This window comes from Geotrypetes seraphini, chromosome 3, assembly GCF_902459505.1.
Source record: "Geotrypetes seraphini chromosome 3, aGeoSer1.1, whole genome shotgun sequence".
NCBI classification, from domain to species: Eukaryota; Metazoa; Chordata; class Amphibia; order Gymnophiona; family Dermophiidae; genus Geotrypetes; species Geotrypetes seraphini.
In genome coordinates, this window is record NC_047086.1 from 96,237,796 (window position 1) to 96,250,698 (window position 12,903).

A 12,903-nucleotide genomic window follows, 5' to 3' on the forward strand; every position below is an offset into this window, starting at 1 on the left:
TCAGAGAAGAGCAAGGAGTTACTCAATTTAAACCAGCAGGGGTATCTCAGGAGAAAAAACTTTAAACCCTTGTCGTGTGATTCAATGGAGTGGAGGAGCAGAAACCATTCAGAGCAGATAAGCAGAGGAAGGGGTTATTCAATTGGTGGAATGTGGCACAGTGAATAAAGCTAAAGCCTCAACACCCTGAGGTTGTGGGTTCAAATCTTACGCTGCTCCTTGTGACCCTGGGCACCTAATCCCCCATTTGCCCCATGTACATTAGGTAGAGTGTGAGCCCACTGGGACAGATAGGGAAAAAATGCTTGAGTACCTGAAATGTAAACCACTTAGACTATTAAGTGGTATATAAATACATAAAATAAATACATTTAAACCAGCAGGGCTATGTTTACTATATTTGGAGCCTCACAAACCCGGACGTATGGTCCCACCCTGTTCCGCCTCCAATCCCGCGCAGTTCCACCCCCAGCCCCACCCCCTCAGTCTCATTTTCTTCCCCAATAAGCTCTGGCCGCATATGGAGAGCATGCATGCATGCACATACTCAGAGGCCCTCCAGATGCAGCCAGAGCTCATCGGGGCTTTCCAAAACCCAAACGGCTGGGTTTTGGAAAGTCTGACAGGAACCTGGATAGTTCTCTAAAAAGAAGACATGTCCGGGTTTTACCGGATGTCTGGTAACCCTAAACAGGGGTGTTTCAGGAAAGAAAACTTTAAACCATACAAGACATTCGGTCTCACACCCCACCAAATTGAAAAGCAGGCACAGGAAGTGGTTTTTATTTGCATTGGGGTTTTATCAGGGTTTACTGAATACACTTCTCCCTCTGTATTCGCTGTGATATGGGATTAACAGAACCGCAAATATAGAAAAACCATGAATAACTTTTTCATATGTTATTCAATGTTTTCTATTAAAAACCATCGTGAATATGGTGAAACCGCGAATAACATGGTGGGAGACCTGGCCTGTTCCTGAAGGAGAGGCAAAACATGGTGAAGAAAGTGCTGGGAATCAGCGATTTTCTCTGTAAACGCTTGGAATCAGCGATTTCTCTTTGCAAGCTGATGTAATTTTGGGGGAGGAGCCAGCAAGCTAAAAACCATGAATAATCGAAACCGTGAATGTTGAAACCGTGAATACGGAGGGAGAAGTGTAACATCTAAAATCACAGAGGACCTAAATATATTTCTCCACCAAAAGGTTAACAGATGAATGAATAGCTTTCTAGTGGCAGCCATGAAGACTAAAATCATTCATAGAATTTATAAAAATATAGGATGATAAGCACATTGGAATTCTTGGTTCAAATGTAGTCTAGAGAAGTGCTTCTCAATTCTTCCAAGCAAAGTGCACACCTACATTTTCAAAAATGTGCAATATTGCTACCCTTCATGAAATAGGGAATGTGAGAGGACTTATATGGCCAAAAGACAAGTTAGCGAAGCGCTGAAAGCCCTATCAATGGCTTTAGGGACTCAAAGGATGAGGCTCAATGTCATGTTTCGCACTCTGGAACTCATTCTGTATCTATGAGAGAGAGAGCGGTCTATATGTCTATTTAGAAAGGAACTTCAGCATATTTAAAAGCCACCACTGGGGTCTGTTGTAGCTGCAAAATAGAATCCATTTGCTGGATTGGACCTACCATAAGTCATGAGGCAATGATGATTTTTTTTTTCCTATGGTAAACTTCATCAGATCTAAAAGGTACACTGGTCTACATTATCACAACAGCAAGGAAGGAAAGAGAGCAGGCTTAGTGTGCCTTATGGTTTCTTTGGTCATTTAGCTTCATGCATTAATTGTTAAGAGTAAAATGCTACTTAATTTGTATGCTGTGTTCTTAAAACACACACCTGGAGGACATTTTTTTAAAGGGATCTATGAGAACAAATGGCAGTACTGGATGGTCTGCTCCTAGAGTTTTTTATTTTGATATATGAGTTTATATAATAATAAAGTTGTGCTAGTGAGCTTGAACAATATACTGCTACACTGAGTTTGTTTTCCTTGCAGATATTAGACCGGAGCTCTGTGCCTGCAAAATGTGACAACACATTTTGACCCTGACATTGATAAATTTTATGGAGCAATACAAGATTTGCAGATACAAGATTGCTGCTCTTTTCCTCTTTTAATGTTAATGGAACACTGTAGTTCTATTATTTTAATTTTGTATAAACATATTAGATACAATCCTTCATTTTTATTAGAAACTGAATAGCAAAACAGAATAGTACCTTTATTTTACATGGAATGTGAAATTTTACTTCAGTACTTCATTATGTATTACACAATAAAGCACTTCCTAACATACCACATGAAATTCCAAGTCAAAAAAGCATCAAGTTTGCAATTTCTTGTCTGCGGTATTGGGCTAGCTGTTTGCAATATATGCTGCAACAAAACATGCATTGTAGATTATATTTTTAGCACAGAAAGTTTTCCTCAAAATCACCAATTAATTCTAGTAAGGGTGGTAGCATCACAGCTATCAAAATACTTGGATGATCACTCCTTACTACACCTTACTTGGAGGAAATGTCCATAGTCTGTTATTGAGACAGACATGGGGGAAGCCACTGCTTGCCCTGGATCGATAGCATGGAATATTGTTACTCTTTGGGTTTTGATTGGCAACAATGAGAATGGGCTACTGGGCCTGATAGACCATTGGTCTGACCCAGTAAGGCTATTCTTATGTTCTTACTGGGACTATTATTAGACACAGCAAGACAACAGCTAAGTGAAGGTGGGAGGATATTAATCATCCAATTTGATATATCCTCAGCCTTTGGCTTGGTAGATCACCCCAGATTATTAAGGATACTATAAGCAGTAGGCATAACCAGAAGGGTCTACATGTGACTTCAGGTATTTCTTCAATCTAGGAAATATTGGGCTACAACTATGGAAGGAGTATGAGGAGTCGGGTCAAACCCCTGCGGCATTCTGGAGGGCTCACCATTATTACCAATACTGTTCAACCTACAGTATATCTTGCCTCCCTTAGTTGCACTTTAGACAAAATAGGCATAGCTTCATATAGTAATGCGGACGAAATCACTCTCCTTTTACCAGCTGAAAACTCACTAACTAAAGTAACCCCAAAAATACAAGATATCTTTAAAAAAACAATAGAATCCTGGATGAAGGACCATAGACTAAAACTAAACAGAAAAGACATGGTTCCTATTTAAGGAGAATGATAAACCACCTACAGCAATCAGCATAAAAATGAACTTCCTAACTTACCCACTAGAACCTGTGCTAAAAGTATTAGGGTCACTATAGATAGACTCAGCTTTCTTCAATTATAGATCAACAATGTCATCCGAAAATCCTTCATAACGATACGCAACCTAAGACACGTATACAGTGGAACCTTGGTTTACGAGCATAATTCGTTCCAGAAGCATGCTCGTAAACCAAAATACTCATATATCAAAGCGAGTTTCCTCATAAGAAATAATGGAAACTCGCTTTGATATGTTCCCACCCACCCCCGCTCGCAAAGGCCCCTCCTGCTCGAATCGGCACCCCCCCTGCATGAACTGGCATCCCCTGCCCGACTAACTTTAACTCACCCCCCCATCTGGCACCGGCATCACTCTCCCCTCGCTGGCAAAGCCCCCCCCCCCCGCGAGAACAGGCACCCCCCCCCCCGGTCTGGCACAGGCACGCAGCCCACAGGACGTGCCGGTGCCGCACGGGGGGGGGGGAGGATGAGTTAAAGTTGGTCGGGCGGGGGGTGCCTATTTTCACGGGGGGGGGGTGTGTGTGTGTGCCAATTCGAACGAGAGGGGGGCCTTTGTGAGCGGGGGGGTTAGCGATGTCAGTTCTTGTGCCGGTGCCATATGGGGGGTGAGTTAAAGTTGGTCAGGTGGGGGGTGCCGATTCGAGTGGGGGGGCGATGCCGGTTCTCGGGGTAGGTGCTCACAAATCGAGTCAACACTCGGTTTGCGAGACAAGTTTTGCGAAAATGTTTTGCTTGTCTTGCAAAACACTCGCAAACCGGGTTACTCGCAAACCGAGGTTTGACTGTACAAATCTTTTGAAGAACCACAATTTCATCTCCTAGTACATTCACTAATTTTGGGAATGCTGGATTATTGCAACGTCTTGTACCTACCATGTCCAGCATCAATGATAAAACAGTTACAAAATTTATTAAATACAGCACGTCGATTAATCTTTTCCATACTGGCTTCCAGTGAGAGGCTGAATCTTATTCAAATTCTATTGCCTGTTGTTTAAAGTTACTACAGGGCTAAGCCTCAATTTATCTGAACAACAGACTCACACTGAAAAGCAAAAAGAACACACAGAAACACAAATCCCTTTTCTTACCCCTCAACCAAAAAAGGCTAAAAAAAAATTAGAAGGGCTATTGTCATTCCAAGCAGCAAAACTAGATAAAGAAGTCATCAGAATCTTAGGTACACTCCTATTAATATATGCAACATTAATATCAATTAAAGTTTAACCATATGAAAAAAAGGCAATTCACTTACTGATTCAACAAATTAACTAGAAGGAGGAAAAAAAACTTCAAATGCTTTGAGACAGGGTATAGATAGCTTCTTGTCGTGTTCTCTTTGTTACAGCTATCACTAATCATAAAAACCTCCTTATATAAGTCCAGACTTTGATTCAAAGTGTCCAAAATATTATATCTGAACCTTGTGCAATAAAACATAATCCAATATTTTACTATTATTGAAAGATGCACTTAGCTGAATCTGGGCAATGCATACTGTGCTCTACGGAGCTTCCCCGCTTCACTTGTACACTTCTTCAGGAGTTGACCACCCAAAGATTCTGAAAATCTGCTCATGTTGAAAGTTATTTTACTTTCCCTTCCATCAGCAATTAGTTCATTCAATGAATCAGCAAGTGAATTACCTTTTTTTCATTTGATTAAATCAGAATCTTAGGTGCCATATCAAATTATAGAATATTCATGAAAGAAATCAAAATGGTGTTATTTAGGAAATATGTCTTACAACAATGCTAATCCAATGTCTGTCTAATAATAAGCTTAGAAATATAATTCCCTGGAAATGTCCAGATACCTCTTATTGTAATCCACCTAGAACTGAAAGGTTAAGGTAGAATAGAAATCAATAAATGTAATGTAAATGTTATACAATTTACAGCACAATACAGGCTTAATTAAAAGGCAAAAATCATTTTACCCACACATATAACATACAGTATACAAATATGACACTAACAACCTCTTTTACAAAGCCACACAGCAACAGCCCCGAAGCCCTTTAAATCTCTATGGGCTTCGGGGCCGCTAGCGTGGCTTTGTAAAAGAGGCCGTAAGGGGCCTATAATCAAAAAACATAGACGTCCAAAAAGCATCTTAAATCAGCACTTGGACGTCCAAGTGCCAATAATCAAACTGTCTTTCTGAACATCTAGTGAGGTGTTCTAGCCTCTGTACGTTCAGAGCATGAGATTGGCGTGGCGGAGATGTGTTAGGGTGAGCTTTGGTAGGTCTCAAGGGTAGGTTAGACATGGACATCTTGCAGTGATAATAAAACATTTTTCAAGATATTCTGGATGGAGCTTACATGTTTGGAACTAGACCTGTTTTAGAAGGGTCTAAGTGCCACAAAGGTGCCCAAACTGACCAGATGACCACTGCATGTATCAAGGTAAGACACCCCCACACTCCCTCAGTGCTCATGGACCCACAAAGATCAGAATACAAATGTACATACCTGCCTCCAGAACATCAGCACCTGATATAGGAAAGCCTAATAGAGCTGCACACAGGTGTCTGAAGTAGCCTGGTGGGTGAATTAGTGAACCATAAAGAGGAGTAGCAAGTCCCATAAGCCACTCTAACCACTACATTCATGGTGGAAAATGTGAACCCCCCCAAAAAAACAAACAAACAACAACCCTACTTCACTGCCATATAGATGCCACCTGCAGCCATAAGGGTTATTGGGGTTGTAAACAGGTGAATATAGTGGTTTTTGGGGGTGTCTTAGGAGGTTCACCATAACCTACAAGGGCGTTCTGGTGAGATGTTTATCTCAAGGCAAAAACGTAAAATTGCCAAAACCTTAGTATAAAATACAAAAAAATAATTTAGCAATTACTATGGAGAGAGTAGAAAATCTCTCACCATAGATGAAACCCACCACAAAGGGGCTGATACAATGCAATATGGAATATAAGGAATATAATATAAATATCCAAATGAAATTTAGAAAAATGAATAACAGTACTGGGGAACAGTGTTTACTGTGTAATCCCCCGGGCTGACAACTCATACGGGAACAAGCCCTATGATCTAAATGAGTCCACCCTGTACATTATAATATCCATTCTTAAAGTGAAAATTATAAGTGAAAAAAGGCAATTCACTTACTGATTCAACAAATTAACTAATATTTCAATAGAAGGAGGAAAAAACTTCCAAGTGCTCTGAGACACAGGATAAAGATAGCTTCTTGCATGTTCTCTTTGTTACAGCTATCTATTTACGTATCTGGCACTCTTTATGTGAAGTTCACAGCAATTCCCTCTAAGGTGCCCCACTGCTCTGTTTCCATGTCTGGGTGGCCAGTTCATTACAGGACTGGTCCCTCCCATGCCCAAATGGTCTTGCTCTGGGCACTTGGGACTTGGATGAAATTTTGGTCAAAAATATGGTATAAAGGTAGATGCCCTGGCGGTCTAGGTGTCCCAATGGTCTGGGAGTCCAAATAGAGGATTTAAAAATATATACAGTATATATTTCTAGATTTATGTTGGTTTGCCTTTTGAAAATAGGCATTTTCTTACTGCCGACCTTGGACGTCTAGCACCATACATTCAAATCGGATTTAGAAGTATGTTTTAAAAATGCCCCTCTATGTCTCACTGTTGTAGTACACAGATATGTAATATATTTAGCAAAAGAAACTGTCAATGTTAATAAACTATAACTTACAAAATGATCATACCATATTATTGACCAGTAACTCTGTCATATTTACAAAATGGAAAAAGTATTAGCAATACAACATGGAAATCTTAGTAATTTCAAAAAAATTTGGCAACCATTGACTAATTATTCTAATGATTAGACTTCTTAGCACAATCATAGTACTTATATAGAAATCGGGTGGGATATGCATAATTTTTGGAATCATTAATTGTAAAAATGGGGAGGGATTTATAACTTTTGATTATATATAATTTACAATATATACTGTTTATAAATTAATGTTATATTAATGTTAGATACTATGATATATAGTAATTGATTATATTACTTGAGATTCAACTATTGTAAAAACTGAAAATTCAATAAATAAAAATTTTTTTTTTAAAAAAAAAAGAACATAAGAATTGCCGCTGCTAGGCCAGACCAGTGGTCTATCGTGATCATGTATGCAAGTAAACTCTGTTTCAATAATAAAATTCTATCTTAAATTACAATAGATGCATAATTATAATCCACATACCTTAGATACAGCTGTTATCTGCTCTATTGCTAAAGCATGAAGCCTTTGATCTTGGCTTTCTATTAGCAATTTAAGTGACGGCAGCAGGAGGGCTTGTTTAAGCAGCACCAAGCATAATTCCTTTACACACTAAAAATAAAAATAGAGTTTAAAATAGATGATTATAAGCAGGCCAGTTGCTAATATGATATGCATAAAATCTTCTAAAAATCTCACTACAATCAGCAAATTACAATTAAGACTCTACAGAAGTACATTTATTTAAGTAGAGAAGATAGACAACAGATCAATTATTCAACAAATTGAAATGAATTACCTGCTGTAGTAATACTTGGATAACAGCAGTTTAATGGAACAATACACGTTTGTTGACTGGGTTATCAGAGGAATATTTAGAACCTCTGATCCTCATCCATGGGGATCACATCCATGGGGATCCTCATCCATGGGGATCCTCATCCATGGGGATCACATGACTTCTCTAATGATATTTACAATAAATATGCATGAGGTTTTTGCACACAGAGGCAGTCCATACACAAATGTATATTATTTGAAAATTTCCTGAAAACAATCATGCACTGAGGACTTCTGTTCTAGAGATGGCAAGAAAAAGAAACCTTAAAGGGTCATCTGGATAGCTCAGTGGGAGCATTGTGAACTGCCATAAGTGAGAAAAGGGTTTAATTCACGAGACAAGTGCAAATGCTGTTCAAATTTGCTGGGTGTAAGGGAGGAGGTAAAACCTTTAGATAGTGCAAATAAAGGCTCATGGTGCTGAAGACTTAATAGTAGCAGCTTTTAATTAATTTGGAAGCCTGAGGAAACTGAAGACATTTTTAAAAATACCCCTTTGAGGAAAGCATGGTAGAGGAACTGCACAAGACTGGATCAGCTGCAACTCTTTAATGATTAGGATGGGCTGCGTGACACAACTGAACTACTCTAATCAAGGCACTACATTTATAGGGAAGAAATCGCTCTTCAATTATTAAGTCTCAACAGATGCAAACACATCTCAGGTTTTTATTCAAATCGGAAGGGGGAAAATTGTGTCATTAATATTGTGGAGGAAGCTGAAATATTAATGACCTTCAAGAGGGCCTGGAATTAGCATAAAGGATCCTTAGTTTAAAAAATTGAAAAGAGAGTTTTGGGTCATCTGAATGAATGGTAGAATAGGTAATATGAAATATTAGAAATCCTAATCCTAATACAGGGGAGGCCAATCTTTCATGCGCCAAGGACCAGAAAGTAAACTATTAAAAAGCTTCAAAATCCTCAGTAGACAGAGGTGTTTGTGTAAGGTACCCTTTGTTTTAGCTACCCTCTCATTCCCCAGTATGTGCCTCTCTTTTCCTGGATCCCCCTCACCCTGTTCTACCAGTCTTCTCTCAATCAATCTCCATCCTTCCTCCCCAAGCAATCTTATGGTCAGTTCAACATCAAGTTTCTCTTTTTTTTTTTTTTCCACTCTCATTCCTCTGTTCTCTTTCAAACGCCAGTTTCCCTATCTTCTATAACCCTCCCCTGTGCTAACCAGTTACCCTTGCTTTCAAACCCTCCTCTTCACCGGTCTTCCTGTCATCCCTCCAGCACTTCTCAATCCTCCTTCCCATGTCCACAGATTTTGCGCATTCAGCACTCATGCACATAGGAGGAGCTTGAGAAAGGGCAGCCTATGTCCACATCTCTCTCTCTCTCTGAAATTCTTCCTTTCCTAGAAATCTCATTCTCTCTCAACTCCTTGCTTCTTTCCCAGTTTCTCACATACAGCTGCCCCCTCCTCCAGATTCAGTCAATGCCTCTCAACCCAGCTTTCTCCTTGGTTCGTACTGCCTTCTCCTCTGAACATCATTTTATTTTCTCCTCAGTTCACAGCTAACACTGTCCATCTCATCTTCTGCTTTTCCAATATCTCCTTCTCTAAATGGCCTGCTACAACCATTGACATTTAAAGAGCAATAAGTTTAGCTTTAGGAAGCTACAAATAGCTCATGAAAATGCCAGTTGGCCATCCCCATTCTTGCAGGAGCAAGCAATCATGCAGCCTGTGTGAAAAACAACAGAAAGACGTAGGCACACCCAGTCAATTTTTTTAGCCATGCAGACAGGCCTGTCTGATATTTATGACAGAACAACTGGCTATTTGATTTGTATAGCAGAATGCAATGACTGTAATAACTAGAAGCACTTGCAGAAGCAAAAGAACTTACATAGCTGGATCTTTCTATTAGAATACCGTACATAGAATATCTATGAACCTGGATATTGCAGACATGTCGACACTAGTAGCTATTTAGAGTATTAAAAAGCTGTATGGACACACAGGAAAGATAGGTTCTAGATATGAACAAGGTGAGGGATCTTGTACGCACACTGCATAAGAAGGTAGAGTACAAATGGCCAAGGTGACAAAAGCTATCCCAGAAAAGGATAGTGGGCACCGAGATAGATCTTGGATATAGGGCAATGGCCTAATTTTTGAATGACGACACTTTCAGGGCAAGAGCAATTGAGGATAACCCCGACTCTGGGACAACCAAACATCTTTAAAATGAGGTAAGAGGGTATTGGAGGTATGGAGGCCTGCAGAATGCACATTTTTTGGAGACTTGATATGGAACAAGGTTTTAGCTAAGAAGGCGAGCTTTAATTAGGTGTGCTAGTAGGACAGAGGCAGAGGGGCACCTGCTTTGCTAGAGGGGCCATTATCCTGAGAGGAAGACTTCTGACTGGGAATCTAATCCCTTCAGGATGGGAGGGGAAGAGAATTCTTGTGAGAACTAATAAGCAGATTAGTGTGCCTATCACAGAAATTTAATTATATTTCCTGAAGTGCAATTAACTTTCCAGGGGTTATCCTAACTGGCAAATCTCTATGACAATGCTTATCAATCTTTCTGTGATTGAAACCCTATTTACTTGGCCTTAGAAAGCATGCTCCCCCAGACGGTAGCCTAAGTCAAGTAATGTCAACCTGTTTACCTACCCTTCCCCAAAGGGATGCACCTACAAAAGATTCTTCAATAGAACTCTCTCATACCAAGCTGGCAGATGGACAAACTGCCTGACCACCCTCATCTCATCTGCCCCATCTTACTCATCCTTCAGGAAATCTCTCAAATCTTTCCTCTATGACAAATTTTTGGAACCTCCCCCATCACCAAATAATCAAATACTACCATCCTATAACTGATACTAGTTGTCTTCTTGACATTCACCACCCTGCATTGGTTTTGTACACTGCTTTGTTCTTTATAATGCCTCTCGCACTGCCTCTCCACTATATACATATCTCTGCTGTATATGTACAGTCTCCTGCATGGTAAATTCTACACTGTTCTTTGCTGTATAAATACCTTTACTGAATATGTACAGTTCACATTGTATCTTCGCTGTAAATGTACAATCTCTTACACTGTAAACCGCTTTGAACTGTTTGTGGTACTGCGGTATATAAAAAATAAAGTTATTATTATTATTATGTCCTATAAAGAGCCCACCCAGGTTGTGACCCCCAAATGTGAATTTATGGGGTGGTGACCCATAGTTTGGGAAACTCTGTCTTGCATGATCCACTGTAAAGGCATTTTATCCTTAATAAGATTCTTTCTAGCTTCCTAATGCGCCACATGTTGTTTGATTTAGGTGAGAAAAAAATGTCACATAATTTTAAATAGCCTGTAATTTATTGCATGTTAAGCACCAATTTTTGCACTTAATATGAGCTAATGTGTTAGTGCAGCTTAATAAAATGTTCCCCATAAGTATCATGAGTACATAGAAAATTAGTTTTTAGATACTAATACATATGTTGCTAATGATGTATTAAAGTTGCTTTTATTTGTCTATGAATTACTTTCAGTAATAACACATATTTGAAGATATCTTCACAGCAAATAGGCTGCTTTAGCTCCATAGAAAAACAAGCATACCAGTAGTCAAAGCTGGCTATTATACATGATTTATGATTCTGTTTCACTCTTAAGTAATGATATGAACAAGCAAATTTGTCACACAGTCATGTATCATACTGCAGACAATGTATAATATTCAGTTTTCAAATTAAATAAATTATTTATGTGAACAGAAATATAAATTAGAGAGAGCACAGTTCTTTCTATACCCCATGTCTTCCATAAAGTTGGAATAACTAAAAATACCTGAAGAAAACATGTTGTAACAGACAGTCCCGTGCTCAATAGAGCTTACACTCTACACATTATGATTAAGACAGTTTTCCCATTCCTGGAATGGACATAGGAAGTGTGGCTATATTTATGCTGGTTTAGAAGATGGTGAGGAGCAAAGAAATGGTAGGAATGACCAGGATGACAGCAGCAAGTTCTTTACTGAAGACACTGGAATTTGAACATGGAAGAGAAGCCAAAACTTGAAATACTGAGGACCCAACATGAGCCATATTTCAGCTACAGAGCCTTTCAGCTGTGGCCATTCAAATACGCAGCGGAGGCAGGAAGGCTTGAGATACCACAGTGTACTACTACATAATAAACAAGGGTCACACATCCAAATAATATAAATAAAATTGACAAGGGATGGGGGATACTTTTCAGAAGGCTGATCCCACAGAGGCCTCAGCAAGAGCATCAACTACCGCCCAAGCAACAACCCATCACACTGTGGCATTTTGACATCTCCATTTCCCAGCGACATGAGCAATCACTACATAGTTGTCCTCCACTACTGCCTGAGCAAGTTTATTTACTTATTTATTTTTTGATATGCTGAGGACAGGTGAGTTCCTCCCTACTCCCCACTCCCTAAAGCTGTGGCCATTCAGCGACTGGCTAGTCTTCTAAAAGGCATTTTGGAACATTCCATTCTAAGGTCAGGCTTCTGTTTTGGCTCATGAGATCCCTGCTGACCATCTGACCCCTAACATAATGTTCCCTCTTCTCCTGATTGTACACATGACCAACAGCTTGAGTTATCATTTTTACACACCTTTCTATGAACTGAGTATGGGATGGCCAGTATGGACCACCATGGTCTTGCTCAGAAATGCCTTGATCTCTGCTTTTGTCATGGTACAGGTTAAGAGGAGACTTCGAGACTCCAGAGTTCCAGTAAAGTAATCGGGTGAGTGTAGCCAGTGGCATACCTAGCATATGTGACACCCGGGGCCCATAATTTTTTGACACCCCCCATCTGTATGAAAAACATGATTTTTAGTAACAATCCACACGTCACACATGACTACCTAGGAAATGGCAGCATCTTACATACTGCAGTGAGCAGTACATCAATAAACCCATTGTAAAACTAAACAAGCCAGACTAATACAGATCAATCCTACACAGTCAATCCTAACAGAAAACCATGTCTTTTTGAACACACAGAACACAGAAAACACCTTCGCCTAGTATGTAATCACAAACTAACCCCTCCCCCTTT

General features: G+C 39.6%; 1 protein-coding gene across 1 annotated transcript in view; it reads right to left on the minus strand.

The window, feature by feature from the left end:
* The window catches only part of NBAS (NBAS subunit of NRZ tethering complex), an 852,905-nt gene that overhangs the window by 38,278 nt on the left and 801,724 nt on the right, over nucleotides 1–12,903 (minus strand). The window contains exon 49 of the mRNA XM_033937554.1: nucleotides 7,483–7,611. Within this exon, the coding sequence (XP_033793445.1) occupies nucleotides 7,483–7,611 (129 nt within the window). The remainder of the gene's footprint in view (nucleotides 1–7,482; nucleotides 7,612–12,903) is intronic.